The sequence below is a fragment of the Diorhabda sublineata genome, chromosome 2, assembly GCF_026230105.1.
Source record: "Diorhabda sublineata isolate icDioSubl1.1 chromosome 2, icDioSubl1.1, whole genome shotgun sequence".
In the NCBI taxonomy this organism is placed as follows: domain Eukaryota; kingdom Metazoa; phylum Arthropoda; class Insecta; order Coleoptera; family Chrysomelidae; genus Diorhabda; species Diorhabda sublineata.
This window is the reverse complement of record NC_079475.1, coordinates 23,116,458-23,141,238: the sequence shown is the minus strand read 5'-3', so window position 1 is coordinate 23,141,238 and position 24,781 is coordinate 23,116,458. Positions and strand designations below refer to the sequence as shown.

The window sequence follows — 24,781 nt, the reverse complement described above, 5'->3', positions numbered from 1 at the left end:
TCCTCGCGTACCTGCAGGTGGAGTTCCATATTGTTGCAATCAAATATGGTTTGGAATATTATTATAAAAATTAGATGGAAATATTGTCAGTAACAGAACCATCTCAAGTATAATACTATATATGAATAAATTTAAATAAGCTGTACCATTTAAATTCCCTTCAATTGAAAAAGGAACTAATAATTGTTTTATTTATTATTCCATCCTATAATTTATATAGGATATAGGATTCTTTCGTCAAATGCGGCTTAACGTTCTCAAAAAGAAAAAATGACCTCATCCGAAAACATATCTTTAATTAAAAAATTTGATCGTTTCGATTGAAACATTATTCTAAAATTCTACCAGCAAATTCTAACGTCTATCGAAATCATAAACTGTAGATTTGTTTTCAATTAATGTAGTTTCTTTAGATTGAACAGAACCGATATTAGGTCCACTATACAAGCATAATCTCAAGAAATCAAAAAATGTAAGATGATTTTGTCGAGTGTAGACAGGTTTTCATTGTAAGTTTGTAAGATTTGGTGATCTAACAATCCCATGAAAGTACTTCGAACGTCATTAATATTGACACATCCAAACAGCTTCCTCTGACTTGATGAGCACACAGAGAACCATTTGGATAAATCTGTTACGGAACCAGTTTGTTCAAAATTTATATAAAATTACATTAAATGTGTAAGATAGTATATTATGTATCTGTATCATACTTATCACCATATACTAACATCATAAAAATATCAATTCAACATTTTAGAATTTAGTAATACAAATTTGCATGAATACTATCGGTGGATTGAATTCATCACTTTTTTTCAAACAAATTATTTAACGGTTTAAAATAGAGATATCTTTAACGTCACTTTGAATAGTGCTGTTTTTGATAGATTTTGCAGCCTAACCAAACTAGATCCTCTCCTTGCTTCTTCTTCTTCTCTTCTTCTTCTTACGTTAGGACTAGGTCCTGTATTTTCATCAAGGGTTTGCCAGGAGTAGTTGGGATGCTGAGGACCAGGTCGTCAGCAGGTCGTCCAGGAGGTCGAGTTGTGCCTGGTTTCGTTTCCTTTGCAACTTTTGCTAACCGTTTATTTGGCATTCTGTCAACATGGTCTCTCCATTCTCTTCTGCGGCTCCTTGCCCATCTTACTACATCCTGAATATCGCACATGTCCCTTATTTCTTCATTTCTCTTCCGATCGAGTAACGTATGTCCTGTTATTGATCTCAGAGTTCGCATTTCTGTTGTTCTTAGGAGCCGTTTAGTGATTGTTTTCTCCGCTCTAGTTTCCATTGCATATGTCATGACCGGCCTTACGCAAGTTTTATAGATTCTAATTTTACATTTATTGCTCATGTATTTATTTCGTCAAATTAAATCTTTAAGGTATCCTGATATTACTGCTGCCTTCGTTGTTTGTGCTTTTACTTCTTTCTTTAGATTTCTATCGCTTGTTATGTTTGTCCCTAGATATTTGAAGGACATCACTTGTTCTACACTCTGATCGCAGATCGCTCTGCCTGTGATATCGCTGGGTGGACTGAGTAGCTCAGTGGTTTCATAGCTGGTCCCAAGCCCGGGTAAAAGAGGAGGGTTCCAAGTGAGGTTAGCGACCTGCTTGGGTAAAAAAAAACAAAGTGCTCAGAGATCGAACGGTTTAGCCTCGGATGTGACTGGATTAAATAATGACAACCCGGCGAGAAAAAGGATTAAGCGCAAAAGGAAAACGACTTTACTTAGAATTGGATGCTCTCCTTGCATTTAATAGAAATATTTCTATCAACGTCAATTTGAATATTGAATTATGAGTTTAAAAATTTACACCAGCATTAATACTAGCAGAAATCACTGAAAATCTTAACTAATTATTTCCCAGACGATGAATACATAAGTATTCGAAAGCTCGGAAAATATATTAGAGTTTGTCTACTTTGGTGGTTATACAACACATGATAAAAAAGTATGTGGAATAAGCACAATAATCAATCCATTTACAAATTAAACAATGAAATTTTGTAATTGGCTTATGAAAATATTTTACTTATTTTTGCTTTTTCCAACGTTAGAATATTTTTAATGATTAGAAAAACAACAATTAAATTTCAAGATAAACGGAACGTCTGACAACAATGTAAATACAAACATAACTGTGGTCTTTACCAAAGACTCAGTGTGGAATAAATTAATTATATCGGTTACTGTATATATTTATAGAAAATACGAAAACACGACAAATTTGAATTATAAATTAACATTCGTGAAAATGTGATCCCTACCTTCAGCTCTCAATTTATTAAATGGAAAGCACGGTTTTCCGCCAAATCGTTTAAATGCTCACTTTATTCTCTATTTAAATATATTTACGTTTCAAAATTAGTTGCGGAAATTGAAACGGAAAAAAAAGAATATGTGAGAAGTCATTTGTATGAAATTAGTATTCAAAAGGAAATCAGCACTGGATAAAGAAAGAACAAACGCAGTGTCAGTTAAAGGTTAATTTTTAGGCAGGGACAATGATTTTGTTTAGGTTATAGATTGTTTTGGGCAGCCGTTTTGGCCTTTGAGACGAACCCAACAATAACAATTTGTGCAACATAAACTCGCCACGTGTGAACTCATCACCTGGTTTCACTGTCTTGTCACTTCTTAAAACAATATTCGAATACTCTTCCTAAGCCATTGTCAATGATAATGTAAACGTACACTATTCAGTTAGCTCCGTTTCTTCCTGTTCGAAGCTGGTATCGATTACTTCGGTTTCCAAAAAAGAAAACAAACATAAGTGTAACAATTATTGTCCAATTTTACATATACATATCCAATTGTGATAGAATCTTTTATTTTCGAAAATATATACAATTTATTTTTCAAGTGGATCCAATTCCTAAACAATTACCTAACTAATTTTTTAACAACTAAAAACCTTAACTACAACCAATTGACATTATATACCCAGATTAGATACTATGACATGCTTTATCTACTTTAAATTCCAAGTTGTCCGCTATTTTAAATTTCGACTAGCTTATCACTATCTTGAAATTCTGTTTTTAAACCTCCATTTTCAGTAGTATTAATTTCCCAGATTTTTTTATTTTTAAGATATAATAACTATAATTATTAAAAAATCAATCTTTGTCATTTTCGGCAGACCAAGGGATCTCAAATGGCACGAGTAAAACAACATGCGGTGTTTGTACAGAACTTAACAAACCCCGTTGTGGCCAAATACAGAGGCATTCTATGTGGGAATATGCTTTGACGGTGTATACAACTTCAAGGCCACAGTATTTGCACATACTGACACTGGGAATACATAGTAGATAAATGTTTAAAGTAGAAGTAAAGCATTTACTTTTCATTATATGGAAGCAAACAGGGTTGTATTGTCTATAACCTAGTTTACAAAGCGAAATAAACTCAAATTCACTATTCATTGAGATCTTAGGTTTTCTTTATTTTAGATCTATCTAGTGCTCGTTCTCAGCTCCAAAGTTCTAATAATCTCAGTAGAATAGCATGAAGTGGAACACGTCTTCTGAAGCATTTTCTGCTTTGGCTTGTGACGGAAGGATATTCTTTAATTAGCTAAACCGAATTTGTATCCTCCTTTTTATAGAATCTTTGTGGTCATCACTAGATTTTTTCCAAATGCGGACTTTTTGAGATGGTAGTGTCCTGTAAGAAAGCCTAGCCTAGCAAATTTTTATTCAGATCTAGATATTTCTCAGACATTTCGATTACTAAGAAGTCTCAGTCCTGGTAAAGTCTACTATTACTTCGATATGTTTTATATACCTTCGTCTCCTGAAAAGGATCACTATTTGATATTTGATAGTTTTTTTCTGGATTTATTTCCCAAAATCTTCCAATGGCAACTAATTCTTTTTGAAAGCATTACCCCTGCTTATTTTCTTGAGAAGATTCATTCTGAAAATTTTGCTCAGAGAAAACTACGCTTCTGTAGATACTACCATTTAATATATTAAATTGTTAATTGTTTTTAATCCTTCTTCTAGAAACCAAACGAGCTTCTTTCGAATTTCGACTAAATGAGAAACCGTTACATTACAAAAAGTGGAAGAATAAGGAACTACTTTGGAAAACTTTATTATCAAAGAGAACAGCAAAGGATATGAGTCACAAATGACTTTCACATTAAGGATCTGCGAAAATGTATTTACGAACTCACCCTATAGACATCCCAACGCTTAATGATATTTTTTTCAGATAATGGCAGGATACAAAGTGAAATAGACCGTTAATCGTGGCGCCTAAAGTCTTTGAAGCATCCAGAGAAAAGAAGTAGACGAAAAGACGATAACTATTTGTTATCTAATTCTGAATAATGAACAGTAGAAATTTTGTTTTTTTTAGCTCACATGTTTGATGGAGCATAAAGCAGCTCATAAGAAACGTTATACGAAATATTAGCACAGAATATCTCAATCAACTAAATTCTTTTTCTGTTGGTAAATTATGCAACTACTAATAAAAATTGAATTTGTAGTACACGCGATCCATTTAATATGTCCAATCTCTGAACTGTATATTGTGACTTGAAATTAGTTTATTTTAGTACGACATGCTGTATATACATAAATATTACTAGTTTACGATATACCGTGTATTCAGAGTGGATTTTGATTTCGCATCAACTTTCGTGTTTTCACAAGTTCTATTGAATCTTTTTTGGTATACACCATAGGAATGAATGGGTGAATTATTTAATTTTGTTTTACTTTCATGACGGCTTCCATCGGTCTACTCTGTCTGAGTGTCTTTTCTTCAATATTTCTCATTGCTGATAACGATAAACGAACCAATCTTCATTTGAAATTTGAAAATATTAAACTTGATATTTCGAAAGTTAGGACTTAATATATAAATTCTAAAGAAAAAGTACCTTCATTGAAATTTTGAACATGGAGATCACGTTCACAATACTGTTTGCAAAAACCTTGTTTGTATATATTCCATTTTTAATATTAACAGTTTTTGTTAACCGGAAATTCGAATATAAGTAAAGAAAGTAAGCAGAAAATAATATTGTGCATAAATTCATCCCACCGTTAAAAACAGTTTACACGAATAAGCAAAACATTACAATATCTTGCATTACATTCATTGATTCCTTCATCTCTATTTTGGAATACAGAATAGGTGAGCTCTCTAACCTATGGTTTATGACCTCTGTTATATTTTCATTTTGTTACTTTTTATTATATATTTCAATCGATAAAAAACTATTTTTCTACCGCTGTTGAAAATAGGAATTCTCAAGTAATTGTAAATGAATATTTTGTAGAAATGGGGTATATGTTTTGATCAAACATTTACATTGGATATAAAATGATATATTATATTTTAGAAAACGCAGCATGACATTAAAATAAAAATTTGAGTAATTAATATCAGGTCAAAAATGGGAGACTATTGTATATCAACAACAGAAAACTGAAGGAATCTCAATGAGAAAATCAAAAATAGTCATGACTGATGGGAACAGATAACCCAGTATACTTTGAAATAAGTATACTTCTTAGTATGGTTTTGGACAGGCAAGCATAATTACTTTCACTTGCACACCTCCTTACTTATAAACCATACATTCTTCAGTATCTTTTCGTATACAGGCACCTTATTTTTAATAATAAATTGCAGCTTCTTCCTAATACTCAATATAGTTTTTTATGTCCGAGTTTTAGTTCTTCTGCTTTTTTTTGACATGTTCCTGCCAGGTTAGTTTGCTAGCCAGATGCAGCTCCAGATATTTGACCGTTTCCTTATATTTGATTATGATTTTCCTTCAGTGATTTGAATACCTTGTTGGTTAGTCCGGACATCTATTATATTCATTGAATTTGGAAGATTCTTAACCGACTTTCCAACTGTTTTCCTGATGTAGGTATTATAATTAGTTCGTTTGTTTTCCATGTTATTGGTAAGTATTGGAGCCTGAATACTGCATTTATGAGGTTTTCTTCTTATTAGGTCATATTCCGACGCTCACTTGGGATTAATTCTATTTTTAATCATTTTCATCATCTCTTTAGGTATATTAAGCTACATTTTTTCTTGGCTTTCGCTATACACTCCTTCAATACTGCCATGATCGCCACTCTCGGTTTCATCATTATTTTCTATATCAGTATTCTAGAAAATATTCTCTACGTATGAGGCAATGCATTTACCTTTTGTTGTTCATCACGTACCCAAGATCCATCTTTCAATCAACTTGTTGTATCTATTGAATTCTGGTTCTGGTTTTCTGCCACTTTTGGCTTTAAACTAGTCTTATTTCTTTGGGGTGGTTGTTAAATTTTTCTTGTAATTCGATTGGAATTATTCCATGCTGCTTGCTGTATGTTAATAATTATTTTCTCATCTTCTCCGTCTAGATATTCATTGGTTCTGATTAATACATTTAAGTTAATTCTCTCACATAACTCTGGTTTAGGGTTATCCCATTCATTTCCCTTATTAGTTAAAGTTTCTTTAGATTCTCTCAAAATGTGTCCGCTAATAGTTAGTAATTTAGGAGAATGATCTGAGTTTGGGCCATCAGCATCCTCAATTTTTGGGCCAATAAGCGAAGTTTTTAGTTGAATAACATTTTCCATTTATAGAAATAAGTATGAGACTGCAAAAAGACGAGATCTTTGTCGAAAAAAAGGTAGCGTTAGAGGTATCTACAGAGGTTTCTACATTCAAGTAAAAATTATTCAGAAATATGATGTGAAATAGTAACTTTGAGCTGAAGTGAGTTTCTATAATAAAATGTACTTATAGATCATCTAAAACTAGGATTTTCTTTTGCAGGTTTTGACGTATTTTTAATTGTTCTATAGGTATATCTACCACAATACTTGAATCGATGTATGATTATAATTTATTTGTTATCATTACATGTGTTACAAGATGTTTTTGTACAGATGTTTATGTATAGTCTAAATATCAATACACGTGGTCTATATTTAAATTTAGGAAATATTCTCGTATCCAAACAAATATATTATATTGTTTTTTATGAATATTTGTAAATACATTTGTTTTTTTTTGATACATTTTCGAATACTAAAAACTGTGACGACCCGAAATAGATATTTGAAAATTGTCTTGGTCCAACAAAAAATTCTATTTATAGATCATTTTCTTTATTAAAAACGAACAGTAATAAAAGGTTTACTTCAAGTGTTTCTTCTAAGTACTTGACTAAATATCATGTGAGGAAAAGTAGATTATATATTATTAAAAGAAAGATTTAGCAGACTTCAATAGGATGCAGATGGTATCCATTATTGCTAGACACCATTTCAAACTAGTTCAAGTTACGTTCAAATCTAGACATTTGTAAAGATTATAGTGAGCCTTATATATGTCACGTCGACGTCGTCAGGCATCACAGATACACTTGAATTTTATTGAAAAACAAATTAACATGTATTAACGTCTACTACACTAAATCTGTATGGATGAAATTTATCATGGAATGTAATCAGAACAGCCAACATCTATGTAATGTTGGGATCCATTCTCGATAACAATACTGCAACCATCCCTCTGACATTTATGACATTTATGTGGCTCGTACAGTAAATCTGAGTACTGATAATTTGATAAAATGTTAGAAATACTTAAATCACATCATGGCCATTTTATTTATCTAATATCCAAAAAAGACGCCATGTTAATGGCCAAACGTGAAAATCAATTGTTGCAGAAATTTGAGCAGAATCAATGGACTATTTTTCGAGAAATCACAGCAGTAGCTTTGAAAAATTGTGTTCCAACACTAACACGATTAAAGATTATTTTATATAATTCATAAATATTCCATGGTTCCACTATAAATCGGTTATACCTGGACCATAGAGCATACCTTACTACCGAAAATCGGGCTCGCTTAGTTGAACCGCTCAAAGCGAAGATCCAGATTAGTAAGTTTAGATAATGTGGTTCAAGTGCTAACTCCCAAGCACTTTAATATACAAAAGAATGTTCAATGCGAAAGCCGGCGCTGCTAAGCGAGCCTGGCGTACTTTGGTTTAAGGAGAGAGTTTCGTGTGATCTTAGGTGGTCACAATAAAAAATAGTTATACAAATTCCCCTGACGTGGTCAAAAGAAATAGATGATTTGGTAGTTCTTTTTAAGAAATTTACTGAGTTTCTCCGATGTAGAAGTCTTGGCTTCTTTTGGTCGATAGCTTTCAGACTGTGGTTTTAGAAACGCGTTTTGCATTTTCATATAATGGAAGTTATGGTGAATATTCATGGTACCAATTAAAATCGTATAAGAAGCCTATTCTTCTTCTTGTACTTCTTATTTCAGCAAAAAACACCAATAACACATTTCAGAGAAAGAAGTGGTTTTTGCGTGGAATGCTGATCCGTAAAATTGTTGTATGGGGTATTTTTTCATAAGTTACGAGCGACTGCATCTTTGGAACTGCTTAATGTTGAAGGTTTACTAGTTGAAAAATATCTTAATGTTATTTTGGAGTTACGGTGCACCCTGTATAATGTCAATAGATTATGCAGACAACCTTAATTATTTGAGGAAACTTTTATTTAACAGTGTACTCGTATATACGAATATTATAAAGTTACTTTACTTTACGAACATACTGTATTTGATCGCATTATTAGAAAGCCTTTGCATATGATGCGCTCATGAAGTAATCTGAGCATTTAAATTTATTAAACTGTAAATGATCGACAAATCATTGTATACGCCTACGAATACTAATAAAATTGATAAAATCATTTTGTCGAATTTATGTCAGCTTCTTTAATATTTTTAAGTGAAAAATCAACGTAGATTCACGCTTTCAATATATGTATTAAACTTAAAAGTTTGTTATTTAAACTGACAGACGGAATTGTCGATTTAACAACAAGAATTGCTGCGAAAAGTAAATCTAGAATCGATAAAAACAATTCACGAGTATTTCATGTTGTCCCAAGTGAACTAAAATCTAAAAATAGAGTAGGAAGAAGCGGCAAACGAAACGATTTGCAAATGAGGAGACATGCCGGCTAGTGCAGATGTTAAGGGCAATAAGGGCGCCGATTTCCGCAGAGGATGAATGAACGTCGGCTAGAGATGCGTTGCTGCTGCAGTACGATATAACACCAGAGTGGCCCAGGTGGTCCGCATTGGGCGGCGCAGGCGCGTATCGTCGCGTGTCCCGTGTCTTTCGCCCGGACTTCAGTGCAGTGCACTGGCCGCTTCGCGATGCGTCTAATTTTCTGTTCTTGTCGACGTCGACGCTAGCGTTCGTCTTCGCCACCGCGCCGCGCGTCTGCACCTGTTGGCTGTTGGCGAACAACCGGCTCTCTGAAGATGTCCCGAAAACCATTGCTGGATTCTGTAGACAGGTAGTGTAATAATATTGTATCAAGTGTACAGGATATAGAAGCTTCTATATCCGAGGAAAAGGAAGTGAGTCATTTTTTGAAAAGTGCGGAAAACTTCACAACAACCATCTTCAATGGACAATGGTTTATAAAAATTCGGCTAATATTTTGTTTTTTCAAATATTGTGTCATTATTTTTGTTGCTGAATCATGGGGTAGTCAGACGAGGCAAACGAAAAAAATGGTGACCAAGATATATTTATCAAGATATTTTAATCACAGAGAAGTTAATGATTATACAGATAGTTATTCATGAAAGGAATGATATATTATAGATATTTTATTGAGTGAATATGCAATAAAATAAATTGGAATATGTAAAATTTGCAAAATGAGTTATGATATATTTTGTGTCTGAAAACAAGTGCGACCATGATAATTCACAAAAATAAATATTATTTACGAAATTTTAACAGACGTCCACAAAATTAAAGTTTGACAATATTAGTCGAGGTGATTAAGGAAAACTAATAGAATTGCAAATTATAAGTGAAATTTCGTTGAGATTTATTCTAATTTATGATCATTTATAAGTTTATATAGTACTATAAATTCAATCATATTCTTCTAAAAATCCTTCCACGATACTTGAAATCGATTTGAATAATTTTTTATCACTAACAAAAATAACTTCACATATTTTGATATAAAACCTTCCTTACCTTTACTGCTTTAACTAGTTTTTGTCTCAACATCTTCATTCCTATCTTTGATCTCTTGTACAGTAGTCACCTTTTTTTCACTAATCCTGACTGCTACTGTTTTCATCTTGGATTTTGATACTTGGTTTTTTTTTCAGATTTAATAGTAAATTTGTAAATCTCCGTATAACTTAAATTGTTCCTTACGTTACAAAATGATCTATATTGTGTTAATTCAACAATTCAACATTGCTCTTTACAACATGAAGCCAAAGAATTTTAGGACGAATTAATATCAAGTTTTTCTCACACATAAACCCTGTTCTCAGGACACGATTTCGTGAAATTTCTCATTAACTACATGGATTGATGAAACTACTCATTTCATGACTGTATTTACCATTGATGATTATCATGAAAACCATCTTCGCTCCCTCAATTATTATGTGGTGAGATAGATTTTTATTTCTTAAAGAATGAAGTTATATTCTTTTCTATCAATCGTAATTATGTAATGATCTCATGAGAGTCTCAAAGTAACGATTTACCACGCTTATTGTATCAAGGATACCCGAAAAAATTCTTTTATGTATAAGGATTTTGTGGAATACTACTTGGTTAAAATTTTTTTTAGCCTCTATAATATGAAAGTATATTTTATTGTGTTGTTGCACGAAATGAAACGATTGTGGAGGTTAATACACTGTATAACTCTAAAATACTTCTTAATAATTTAATTTTCTATCTCGAGAAATGAGCGTAACACTTTCAGATTTTATGGAAGTGAATTCACTGTCTCATTTAATTACACTTTTACTTAATTTCATGGAAAATATTTTAATTTGAATGTTATTAATGTAGCGTCAAAATTATGTCTCACCAATTTTTCATTGTCTTCGTGGAAGAGTTCTTCTCATTTTTTCCTATCTTTTGGAATTTTGTACACATGAATGGAAATGGTTTTAAGAGTAAACTTTGGGTTCCATAGTTTGATCTGATGAAAAATATTATTTCAATTTTATATCTCGTACAAAGAGAAATCTGGTAAAATTCATTCTTACTGAATGTATTTAAATATACGTTCGTGTTTCATCCTATTATCAACTTAATTTATTGTCACTTATAAAGCTCTTTTCAAAAATTGTATTCATATGGTCGTGTATAGAGTACTAGTACATTGTACAACAAGCGAGAAAAAATTATTTTTTTTTCCAAACTAAGAACTTTGTTGCAAATAAAGTGAGGCAGTTATATCTCTTTTCACATGTGTCGTACCCTGCTCCTTTTCTAAGGATACGTTGGTGCTATGTGTTCAAAATCAGGGCTAGAAATAAATAAATAATATATTACATGAACTCATTTTTATATCTTACTAGAAATTGTAATCAACAGTTATATTGGAACAATAACCGAAACTTATTAATGGGAGTCGTTTCGCTCCAACAAATTTTCGGTAATTGAAATATGAACCGAGGTCCAAGTTGAAGTTGATGGGGAAACGTACCGAGCTTCCACAGCATTGTTGTATACATGATCTAGTAGCGCTACAGGCTGAATCGATATCGATTCTACTACACTTGTTGATATTTTTATTTTGTTTGAAATTGAGTTATCGATAAAGCCGCATTACTGGATTTTCAACCCCCACAGAGGAAAATAATCTTCATTAACTGAAATAGTCGCAGATTGCCTATGGAAACAATGGCTTTTACGTCTTTCCGGGTTCGGTAATTGAAATATGTTGTAAAATTCTCTCCTGGCTATGAAATTTCTGGGAACTGTGGTTTTAGTATCGAGTAATTTCATTGAGATCTTCCATGTCATCAATTTTTGAAGTTTATCACAATGCTATGACCCTATAAAATTAATAGCTAAAGCACCCTGAAATTAAAACCAAAGTTGCTATCTTTCATAAAATTTTCTGAACATATCTCATAAGCAAGTACTTTTCATTGATGCATAAGATATTTAGAAACTGTTGAAGTTCTTGAGGAGTTAATGTTTTTGACTATTTTGGATTTGATTTCCCGAATTTTGGATTTTGTATTTATTCCTCAGCAGCAAGTACTGTGACCCTAATGTTGCGGGTTTTAGTTTTCTTGATATATGTTCAAAGTAGACAACGTATTTTCAGGAAAAGAATTCACTTAGGCTTCCATTCTTCTCTGACCTAAGTTGCAATTTCATATTTTTATCTTGATATCTTTTGTAGTTGTAATGTGAAAAATAACATTGAAACTAATCAAATTAGAAAAGTTCAAATTGTTTTTTTCTTCTTTATGTCCAAGTCAGCTGATATGGAAATTCGCAATTTCCGATTTTTATTTTATAGGCTGTTTTTAGTATTCGCTATGGTTTTTACCTGGAAATAGTCTGAAAACGATAAATAGGAAGATCTTGCTGGCCACTTTATTATGCTTCTAATTATAACCAAATTAAGATGAAGCACTATCCTTCGACAACTAAATGCAATTGTTACCAACTACATTCTTTGCAGGACTACATGATTTCTTAGCAGATCTAAATACTTGGTCCACTTTGACTTTCTACCATGAAAGGTCCAATAACAGAGCTGTTCAAATCTCCATATTTTCACATGTATCTAAAATTAGTCTCTATCCAAGATCTGTAATTATTGAGAATGGGGTTCTGCATCTACTTTTTGTATTTTCATTTTTATGGTTATGGTATGATAATCTACAAATAACCTTTGTACTATTGTTACTTAATAAGGATGAAACTTATTTTTCTCAATAATGTGACGTTCACTTACATAATGTCAGTCTTTTAAATGAAAGTACAAGAATTTTATTTGTAACACAATATTCAAGGATTTTCCATCATTAGTTACTGTTTTTGTCCGATTAGTTTTGGGACAATTTTTAGTTGAATACACGTCTTTGACAGTCCACCGAACTGCAGTTTCTATAATTTGATTTTGATTTGAATACTTATATATGAATGAATGAGCTATTGAATCAAGTTGTGTCTTCACACTCGTATAAATATATACTGCTATACAAATTCAATTCCATAATTTAAAATAGAATATGAACAACCTACAACTGTCAAAAACATTAGTTGTCTGTTATTTATATCAAATTTACTGATGTTTATTAATAGAAAATTTATGTTGAATTTTAGTTTTGTAGCCAAGCGGTCTGAACTCTTGGTCTATATCAATCAAAATGAAAATCTAGGTTGAACCGATGATTTTCCATTACGTATTCAGTGAAGAATAATTGAATCTAATATTAGAAGATATGTTAAAAAGTGTAGACAGAATGTAATAATTAAAGTAAATATGATATTTGACAAATTAACTTCATCTGATGCCAACAGTTTCAGCTAAATACAAATGTTAATATTTTTGAAATTCATTAGCCACAAGATGTTTTGTGTCTTTGCTGAGTAAAAATCGATTTTTGTTTGTAAAAAAACAACTACTTTTTGTGGTAATAAGTCACGACGGATAATGAATATAATTTTCCTCCTACATCGTGGACTCTTGATGGAAGCCCACTATCTGGGATTGGTTTACGACTTTCTAGTACTTATATTAGGGGAATTATGTTATTCGATGGAAAGACGGATTCGGAAGAGAATATAAAACATTATTAAGCATGTTGTTGAAAAAGTGGTTTTTTTTCGTCTATTTATTTATATGTATTTTGAGTTTTTCTTACAGTTAAAACAAAATCAATCTAAATTGTGTTTTAAACAGGATATAAATATTTGTTCTTGTATCAAATTATTTGTGTAGGTAGTTTCTATATCTTTCACGATATGTAAAGTAAGAATTATCAGTAATCAGATCACAATTATATAAAAAATATTAAATATCCACCTCGTCTTTGATTATTCTATGTGAAACAGTAAGACACTTATTTTTAACATATCGGTATCTTTTTTGCTAACTATTTATTCTATGTCTATGCTTCTATCTGACTTACCACTTCTACTTTCTGATCATTTACCTTACATCATAATCTTAGTCAATCGCAGCTTTTTTCTACCCACGCTAATATATATTTGAGTTAATCTCATAAAAAAGATTGGGAATAACCACCAAGGGTTCATGTAAGATCCTTGATTATTTTTATTGCAAAGAACTGTTAAAAGACATTTTAAACAAAGTTGAATCGTGTACTACTTTAGTAAGTTAAGGTTTGTTTTGAAACTATTCAACACTTATATAATATGAATGGAGCGTATAAAACGAGAAACGTTGAAACATATTTTTTATTACTTTGTATTATCGTTTATTAGTTCTCACTCTATAAAAGAGCTGACGTGTTAAGTGTTTTTTGACTTTAAATCGACTTATTTTAAGCAAGAAAAGCTTTTCTCCCCTGAACAATTTTACGCTGGTGTACACAGAGCAATACGAAGTAAAAAATGGAAGGTAGCTTTGAATGTGTACGAATTCCTGAACTATTCCTGTTCCTAGATCATTAGATAATTTCGAGTTAAATCCGTTATAAGCCTCTTGCCGTTTTGCTGATGCGGATATGAGACAACTAGAAACGTGTTAACTCTTAAAAAAATCACCCGCAGACATTCCAATATCTTCATCAGGTGTTTCATCAACTCTTCCTGTTTGTTGTATTTTTCCATTTCTTTAGTATATTTTTTCTATGTGCTGGACAAAATTTGCCGCCTCTTGAAATCTGCCGCCCTAGACTACAGCCTACTCAGCCTACTGATAAATCCACCGCTGAGTTAATCGTAAACGTATATAAAATAGCATGCCTACTCTGTTAGTAGTAGTAATATAAAATTCTGTTTCTTCTTTACGAGTTTAAACGTAGAATTTTGTCAAAGTTGATGGTAATCTAATGAAATTGACTTATTTATGCGAATAATATTGTGAATATCCAAAAATTTACTCTACAATATCTCAAATTAAGTACAATTTTCACTACTTGCAGGCAAAAATTGCTAATATTAAGAGAATTAAGTAGAACTTTTGTGCTGATATAGAAAAAGTTGTGCGTATCATTAACTGGACTGTTTACTGTTTGCTACATTAACATGACCAAATGTGAACAGTATGTTTGATGTGAATAAATATCACGCACTGTCATAGAAATTCCAATCTAATTGTATTTTGTAAAAGATATCGAATCTGGAATCACCATTTTTTAAGTTTTGCATAACATGACTACCTATTGAGAGAATATTATTTCATGATATTGCGCATATATGGATAATTACATTTTTTTTAATAATTGGAGAGAATAAAAAAACTTTTCATACTTATGACTAACATCTGGTAAAAAGATATATCATATACAATATTATTACACTGCCTTGTAAATTTCTGATATTAAGAATCATCAGCAGGAAAAAAAGACTCTCCGCCGTTATATTTAACCAGTGCTTATGAAAAGACTGTTCCTCGACGTCAATTTTTTTAAATTTTCGATTCTTGCTCAAGATAGTTAAAATTGATTCTTCCATTAGAAAAATAAGTTTCAAAATGTTCTACCAATCTACCGAGAACACCTTTCGACATATGAGGGTTTGTTGCCAATTGGCAGGAATTTTCTTCTGACGAGTGAAGTTGGTGATGATCTGCAGACATCATGACGATGTGGCAAAGTGGGATGGGGGGCCACGGGGGGAAGAACAACGCTTGGATGAAACTCATGGGCATTGTCCACAAAGAGAGGCGTCATCATGATTCAGGGCCTGCTTCTACTGATAGGACTTTGAGCCAGTAAGTACAATATTATTATTATTATTAACATGACAATCATTATCCTTCTTCTTCTGCACTCCCAATGAAGGTTTGACATTGCCTATAGTATGTCAATCGGAAATATACCATGTTCCTGAATTTGTGTATGCTTATTTAATGTTGTTTGTTACCATATGTATCTTGAACGAAAAGCTTTCCTTAAAACGTGTGTTGCTCTATAAATTCTATATTTGGCAGTTATTTAATGCTTTATTCCTCTTGGCTATTGGACAGGATGATGATCTGCTTTTTTCGATAGTTCCTCTCTAGCTTTTCAGCTTAGTACCATTTCGTTTCTCTTAATGTGTTCTCTGTCCATCATTATTTCTTTATTTTAGAGCTCGATATTAACAATTATAAAAAGTGGTACTAAGGGGATTGTTATTTCTAGAGTTTTGTACAAACCAAATACGTCATTAGATCAGATATCATTTTATATACAATAAAATTATAAGAAAATAGTTCATAAAGTAAATTGTTCTATATTTATTGGATAGTCTCATATTTTAGAAGGGGAACTCTACATCTACATCATTAGGGCATTTCTTCACTAGAGTATATTAGCATAACATAAACAAAACCAGGCCTTTACATTAGCGAAAGAATTATTCATTGAATTTCACTGGACATTTTTCCTAAAATCGTGGTTCGCAAAATTCCAATAAAATAGAGGAGTATTGAATAGAATTTCCACCATTATAAATACATAAATCTATCCTGGAAAAGCCAATAAATGACTGTGCAAGGTTCTTTGAAACTTCATATATTTTATATTTTACGGATTACGATAATGTCGAGACCCGCCGCACAAAGGTAAACGGCTGAGTGTAATAGTATAGATAAAATCAATATTAATAAAAGTTTTTTTGAGAATGTATAGAAAAGTTTCCAATCCTTGAGGCACGTTTTCAACATGTGCTTTGTTACTCAACGATAAGGAAGTCTTTTCCAAATAATAAAATAATATTAAGTATTAAGTAAATAAATAAAAAAAAATCATAAATTGTAAATGAGTATCATCTAACAAAAATACCAGTCAACGTTTATTCAATTTTATATCTGCCGAATCACAACTTAGTCAACTAAATTTAAATCTGTTATTTCACTGATTTTATTGTAATCACCCCAGACCAAAGTCTGATAATTTCTTTTATATTGATAGCACAATTGGTAATGGAAGATCTTGAGGAAACGGTTCTAAGCAAACTTGATATAAATATTCCATTCTTTTTCCTATATGTAGATGATTGCATTACTGCTGTAGCAAAGAATCAAATAGAAAACATAAATAAAAAATTCCATTCTTATCTTGAAAAACTTCAATTCACAATCGAGGTTGAGCAAAATAATAGAATTAATTTTCTTGATCTCACATTATATAAAATTAACAATAATATAAGATCAGAATGGTATACGAAACCAACTTGGTTTTCTAAAAGAAAATCCAAATTTAATAGTCATATCATCTGACAAAGGTAATGTCATTATGAAGAAATAACAGTATTTAGCTTTAATCAAAGAAATTATCTATAATAATATAACATACAAAGAACTTAATAATGATCCAATTCTAAAAACAACTAATAATTGTAACAAATTACTAAAAAAAGTTTTTAACAAAAAACAAATTGACAAAGATACCCAGAAGAAATTAACAAACTATAACGGTATTTAGTAATGTACACTTAAATATATGTCTTACAGCTCTACAACATAAATGGATCGATATAAGTAGAAATTGCAAAATTAATAAAGAAATTCTATTAGATTTAATAACATTCATTTTTACCAATACATATTTCTCTTATAATAATAAAAAATACTAACAAATTTTTGGAACACCAATGAGGTCTTCAATATCCAAAATTTTTGATACAATTTTTCATGAAAAACACATTAAAATACTTTACAAGCTTTTTTATGAAAACTCATATCCTCCATATCTTTTGAAACAAATTTTGTATAATTCATTTGACATTGACACGAACATTGAATCATCATCTTCAAACTTCGTTCCTACCATTTCTTTTTCAAATATTTATATACCTTTACCATATATAAAATCAGTTACTCCTAAACTTTCTGGAATCTTTAAACATGACAATATTAAAATAGCATACAGTCAAACACTTAATATTGAATCTAATTTTACTAAAGTAAAAGATAAAACACCAATCAATAAATTGCCCAACATAGTATATGAAATACCTTGTTTCAATTGTGAAAAAAAAGTACATTGGTCAGTCCAAAAGGTCACTGATCAGTCGAATAACTTCTCACAAGAATAATATCAGATTATATCCTAATAGATGTTCATTAGCGACTCATGTCTATCACGAAGGTCACAATATGAATTATGAATCTTCCAAAGTTTTGACAACAGAAAAAACTACAAAAAACGTTTATTTTTAGAAACAACATACATTGCCCAAAACGATAAATGCACCTTATTGTCATTTATCCATATCTTTTAGATTTTAAAAAAACAAATTCTCTGAAAATTCAACGCCATTAACAACCAACTAACCTCACCTAACCTATAAATTTCAACTTCACTTATAATGTCCTAACTTATAAAATTTATTGTCATTTATATTCTAGCCAATGAATATTCAACTACATTCATAACGACCTAGCCTATTGAAATTTAATGTTATCCATAAATTTACCAATCAATATTAAACATCATTCACTAAAACTTATCCTTTTCTAACCTATAAAATTCAACGTCATTCAAAATCTAACCAATTAAAATTTAATGAAAATTTCTATAGTAACCAGAATCAATATTTCTATCAACTTTAATTTGAATATTGAATTTTAAATTCTACGAGTTTAAACATTTTTACAAGCTTTAATAATATCGAAAATCACAGGCAATTTTAATTAAATATTGTAAGTAAAAAACTACATATATACATATGTGTGTGTGTGTGTGTTTTCTTAGGGGGGGAAACCTTTTTACGGATTTCAGGCATAGCTGTTTGGCCTCGATATGTGGCGACTCGACGCAGCGTCATACGAAAACTCTGACGCCCCTACCCACTAAACCCTATACCCCTTTCTCTTCTATCCTCTGATCCCCTATGGTACCGCCGTGAGGCATTTCTTCGCAGGGGGAGGAATCAGCTGCTGCTCTTCCTTCTAGTGGTTAAGATGTTATTTCTACCTTCTAGATTTTGCCTTTCGCTCTTCTCCTCAATGGATCGCAACTATGTAAGCACTTTTGTAGCAAAAGTGCTTGTGGCTTTACAGGCAGCTTCTGACGACAACATTGCTTCTACTATTGACTCTGGTTGGGTTCTCTTTTTCAGAATCTTCTCTAACTCATCGCTGGGGTATCATCGTGCTTAAAGCGGTGAAGATACTTCCGGTAACATCCGTGTCCTGATAACATCTGCGTTAAATAATAGTTGATCTCACTGTGACTCCGATTGAACCACACATCAATCCGAGGTATGAGACGGTATGAGACACGTCCACCAACATTTCTGTGCAGCATTCCACTCCTGTTGCTATCTTACGATGCTGTGTTGCCGTTCTTCCCTTCTAAGTTCTTCAGGGCTCAATGTGGTTGACCTTTTTCGTTGATATACTACTGACGCTTTGGCACTGACATGTTCCACTTGTTGCCAGAGTGAACAGAATAACCATATAAATTCTAAGAAAATTCGCCATCATGTACAGGAAGAAGTTGTTATCTGAAAGAATTAGAATACTATGCCATAGGATTTATATGATTATTCTGTTGACTTTGCAGCTTCTCATGTATATTAGATGAGTCTTGATCGTGCTACACGTCTATTTATTAATTTAATGTTGCTAAACCAGAAATTAGATAGCAACACATCAATTTCTGAAGGATTTGTTGATACAATTCTCGAAGCGTTTGGAAACTAGAGTCGAGTAGTTGTGAGTTAATATTTTTTTTCAATACTTTAAAATACATGTAAAAAATTAGCTTTAGGTGTCAACAACGAGTATTTTATGAAATTTTTATATACATAAGGTTTTTTATTTCGACCTTTTTCTTATTTTCCTCATTTACAAGTCTTGGTATATTAACGGCGACAATATGAAAGAATAAAATATTTCCCTTCGTTATTTCTTATCAAATATTTGTATTTGGGAACACGCAACTATACTTCTTAGTCAGCTTTTCCTCATTTTTTATTCAAGTTTAAATATTTTGGTTATACTCACGTAACCTTATATATTTTAATCTATAAAAATATGAATAGTCTCTTTTGGAACTAATTTTTTTAAAAACACTTTCGTTAACTACAGTTTACAAGAAATTCAAAAGTATACACAATATATAATGTAATAAACCTTAAACTAAAGTCACTGTCTTGTATAATTTTGGGTTTGTTTAATTTATATGAAACTATTGATTACCCGACATCGAATATTCCATTCAATGTTTCGTTTTCTTTTTTAATATGGATAATATCTTTTCTTTAGTTGAATTCAGTGGAAACTTATAAGCTTGATCTAAATTTTGTAGATTGTTAATAAGGATAGCTGAAGCTGTTTTCTATAGCTTTCGTCACTGCTTGGTATTAATTATTGATAGTTTTGATTTCTTCTCATGGAAATGCTACTAGAGATTGTTGAAAATGGGCTGGTTGTTGTTTGTAGATTCTGATCTTTTCAAGTTATAGCGTATTAACAAATAAACAGATAATCACATAAAAATTTTCTTAATCATAGCGTTCTTTCAATAAATGTTCAAAAATACCGCCATTGACTTCTAAACATTTTCTGCTTCGTCTACGAAGAGCGTTTGTTGTTCTATTAATGTATTCATGTGTATTCTTATCAATTAATAGATCACCTACATCTTGAACATCAGAATAAAAATAAAACAAAATAGAAATTTATTTTGTCTTTAGTCCTCACATTTAAAATATGTAGCAGTAATTAATCAAATTTTTTGTAGTTTTATTAGAATTTACAAAATAGAGCTATGAATTTTTAGGTCTTTTTTATCATCTATAGCTTTTTCGTTCTTATGAATGTGAACCATTATTTTTTATCGTGTATTATATTCCGTTCCAAGAATTTTTGAATCTGAAAATTTTTTGATATGTCATGGTTCGTTAATGCAGTCTATTTTTTTTTAATCGTATTGATGACCTTTTAGTCTATTTTCCAAATACTGAGATGTTTGCCCTATGTAGACAGACATCACAATTAGTACAAGGCACTTGTTATATAATATTATCCACTTCTTTTGTTTTTTGGTGTTTTAGATTTTAATTTAGTGAAATATTTGGATAATGTATTATGTCCTTTATAACTTATACTAATATTATATTTATTGGAATAATTCGATAATAATTGTTGGGAAAGTCCTTGTACATATGGTAAGGAAATATATTTTATGTTTTGTTTCTGTTTTGATTTTTAATTGATTGTAGTGTCTGTTTATCCTTTTCTTGAATATGTTATTTATCATTTTTTCCGGATAATTATTCTCTTTCAATGCAGTTTTTGCATTTTGAATAGCTTACCACCTAAATTCATGATCTGATAGTTGGATAGATCTATCAACCAAACTTATCATCACTGATCTTTTTGTGACATAGGATGACACGAATTGAAGTTTTATATAATATTACTTATTCTGTTTTTTGGTGTATAGATTTTAACTTAGTGAAATATTTGGATAATGTACTATGTTACTTATGACTGAGGAAATTTCGTTATGGGTAATAACCATTTTAATTTCATACGAGCCATAACATCCTTAATTTTGTCGCGTGAATTTAGAAATACCTTGTGTGTCCAAGTTATTTGACTTCTACTTTTTTGTTATGTTCATCAAATTTTCTTCTTATTTATAACCTTGCTTTCTCGACAGAAGACTCTTCCTCAGGAAGTGGTATTCGGTCTCAGTTAAAGTATATAAATAACTGGTATTTGGTGAACAGTTAATATTAAATTTCATGCCACCAGCTGTTCAACAAACGAGGTTGGAAATTAATAAAAAAAGGTGGAAAATCTGGACACACTTTATAGATTAAATTAATAATAAGAAACAAACAAACTAAAACTATCCCTGGCCGGATTATCCAAATTGATATTTATTGCTATGAACAATAAAAAAAAGTTTCTGCTTCAAATAAATTTATTGAAAAAATAATAAATTCCCAGTAACTGCGTTTCCAAAAGAGCACAACGAATAAAAAACAGTTATAAATTAAAAATAATTTCTATATATTAAAGATATTTGTGATGCACCGGTCGGATTCCAATCTGGCTGCTGTAGAACAGCGAATGTCAAGAATAATATCACCATAAATTTCTTCAAATTGACTTTGATTCAAACTGGAGTATAGAAGGTAGAGGACGATTTAAAATACATTCCGAGGTTTTATTGGTTTTCTCGAATGGAGGGGAAGGTCGATAACAAATTAGTTTCTTCTAAAAGTCGAATGTTTGAATAGATAAAATCAGAATAGATCATAAGTGACTACACAATATGTAAACAAAGGAATATTCAAAATGTTGGAAGAAAAACATAACAAGCCGAATGGCATGTAGACATACTTTTTCTTTCCATTCTCAGGATTCTTCTTGACTGTTTCATTGTATCTGCAGCTTATGTCATGATGAGCGATATTGTTAATTCATAAATTATTTTCATTTTTATTTCTTCTTGTAGATACTTCTTGCATCTTTTTTTCTTACTTCTTTTGCTTTATCTCTATCGCTTATTATTATTATTACAGCTAGGTATTTAGGATTGTCTCGTCTTTATTATTGTTACATTTCATATATTTCGTCTTCAGATCATTCATTTTTATACCCGTTCCTTCGCTTTTTCTAATGCATTCTCAATTAGTGCATGGTCTTGCCCCTCTTTATTTATCATAAATTTTCTTGTGTCACCCTATTGTTTTCTTAAATTATCATTCGAATTTCCCTTGGTCATTTCTTCTAGTTTTATGTTCTTGCGTGGGATTATCATGTATTTCCAAGCTTCAGTCAGCTCTATTTTATAACTAAATCACCTGCCAAATTGCACAAATGGTAATGTTTCTATAATTAGACAAAAATCACACTATTCTATACCGACCACCATCCGATTCCTATTCCATTAAAAACATCGAACTATATAAAAAATCAACGGAGTAACTCACAGAATAAAGAAAATACTAACATACTACTGCAATTTTATACGTTACCCAAGTTGTTGGTATCAAAAATTCATCATTCAAAATCATAAACCGCTTTTTAATAATAATACATAAGAATTAAAATACCTATGCAATGGAAATATATAATATGGTTTTTGACAATTATCCTGAAAATAAAGACATAGAGACTCATGGGACCTCTAGAATATACGTATACTCAGTTGTATCAACTAGCAATAATTATACACTTGTTCTCCAAAAACTCAAAAATTTATTTGCTAAAAAAGTGAGTTGAAAACACTTGATTCTAGTATTGCAGAAATAACTCAAAGGATGCTGAAGGTTGTATTGATTTTTCAGCACCTTTTGACTTTTTCGTATTTTTATTTTTTTAAGTCCCCATGGCGTTTTAGAGTTGATTGATCTGCATTAACTGAAATAGCAGATTACATTTCGAAACGAAAATTTATTGTTGTCCATTGACTGTTTTAAACATTTGCATATTGGTAATTAGAAAAAGCGTCTCTCGCCTGGACACAGTTGAAGCTTCGCATATTTTTATAATATCATAGAAGGAACAGAATTCGAATATTTCATATCAGCATGTCTCTTCAATGCGAACAGCTAAAGCAGCCTAAAACTAAAAACAGAAAATTTTAGACATAACTTTATCAGCTAATGTTTTTCATTAATTACATCTTTTTCTAAATTTCTTTAAGGCTTAGGTTTTGACTCTTTTGGATGATATATTCCCGTTTTTCATTTATAAAATGCGCATATTTGCGTATTTCGATGTATAAAAACGTTCTCAAATATTAATGTTATTGAAGTACTGGAACGATGGTATTAACTTTCTTGATAAATTTTCACAATGAAAAAAATATTTTCAGAAAAAGAGTTGACCTTTACCTATATTCTTCAATTCATAATGCTACTGGTAGCAAAGTATCACAGCAGATACTTTTCGGATAATACTTGAGTTGTGTTTTTAATCTGAACTGCTTTAGTATAAAAAACTACAAACATAAGTCCTGATTGGAGAGTGGGCAGTAATAATAATTATTCTGTGTTCTGGTTTTGTTGTTATGAGAATGTGGGAAAATTTTTTCACGGTCTAAGTAGATATTGGGCGCTAACCTTGGGCGTTGCGGCGTGAACCTGGAAAACGTTATATATCAGTTTGCCATGTAACATTTTAAAGTTGAATAGAGTTGTGCAAATAATAGTGAAAAGTTATTTCTCATTAAAATGACAAATATTTCTCACTGTCTGCTAAATTTTCCGTTTTTGACTGCAGTGATGAGAAAGTCCAAGATTTGACATTTAAAAACAAAATTCTCTCCCTCATGTAGAAATAATATTCAAATATTACAAGAAAAAAATTTCTTCAATATGAAAATATGTTTTTCTAGATATATTTGAGCTTGAAGTTGTTGAATCATTTAAAAAGAGCACGTTCAGCTTGTTTTATATGTATTTAAATAATAAAATTAATCTACGATCAACGATTTTAATCGCACACTTTTTATATTTAATGAATATTACTTACATCAACTACATGTATTTGTAGAGATATTTTTCACGGTATTTTTCTGAGAATCTATAATTATGAGCATAAAGTTTTGTTATGAATTAATTCTAATTTGACGTGTAAATAAAGTGTACATATATTTTAAAACATGCAGGTGTATATTATTATAAACACTGTTAATAACCGATCTGGATTTTTTCAAAACATCCAAACTATTATGATAACCTACCACGCTTGTGTCAAAACAAATTACTTTAAAAATAATTTTATAATTTTTCGGTAAATCACAAGATATTTTAG

General features: G+C 31.0%; 1 protein-coding gene across 3 annotated transcripts in view; it reads left to right on the top strand.

Moving 5' to 3' along the window:
* The first annotated feature begins 9,214 nt into the window (after nucleotides 1-9,214).
* Nucleotides 9,215-24,781, top strand: part of LOC130440435 (potassium voltage-gated channel protein Shaker) — a 246,648-nt gene continuing 231,081 nt past the window's right edge. For 2 of the 3 annotated variants that reach the window (XM_056773561.1, XM_056773563.1), the window contains exons 1-2: nucleotides 9,215-9,382; nucleotides 15,406-15,784. In XM_056773561.1, coding sequence (XP_056629539.1) covers nucleotides 15,651-15,784 — 134 coding nt within the window. In that variant the 5' untranslated portion in view covers nucleotides 9,215-9,382; nucleotides 15,406-15,650. The remainder of the gene's footprint in view (nucleotides 9,383-15,405; nucleotides 15,785-24,781) is intronic. The other variant, XM_056773562.1, reaches the window with a different exon arrangement.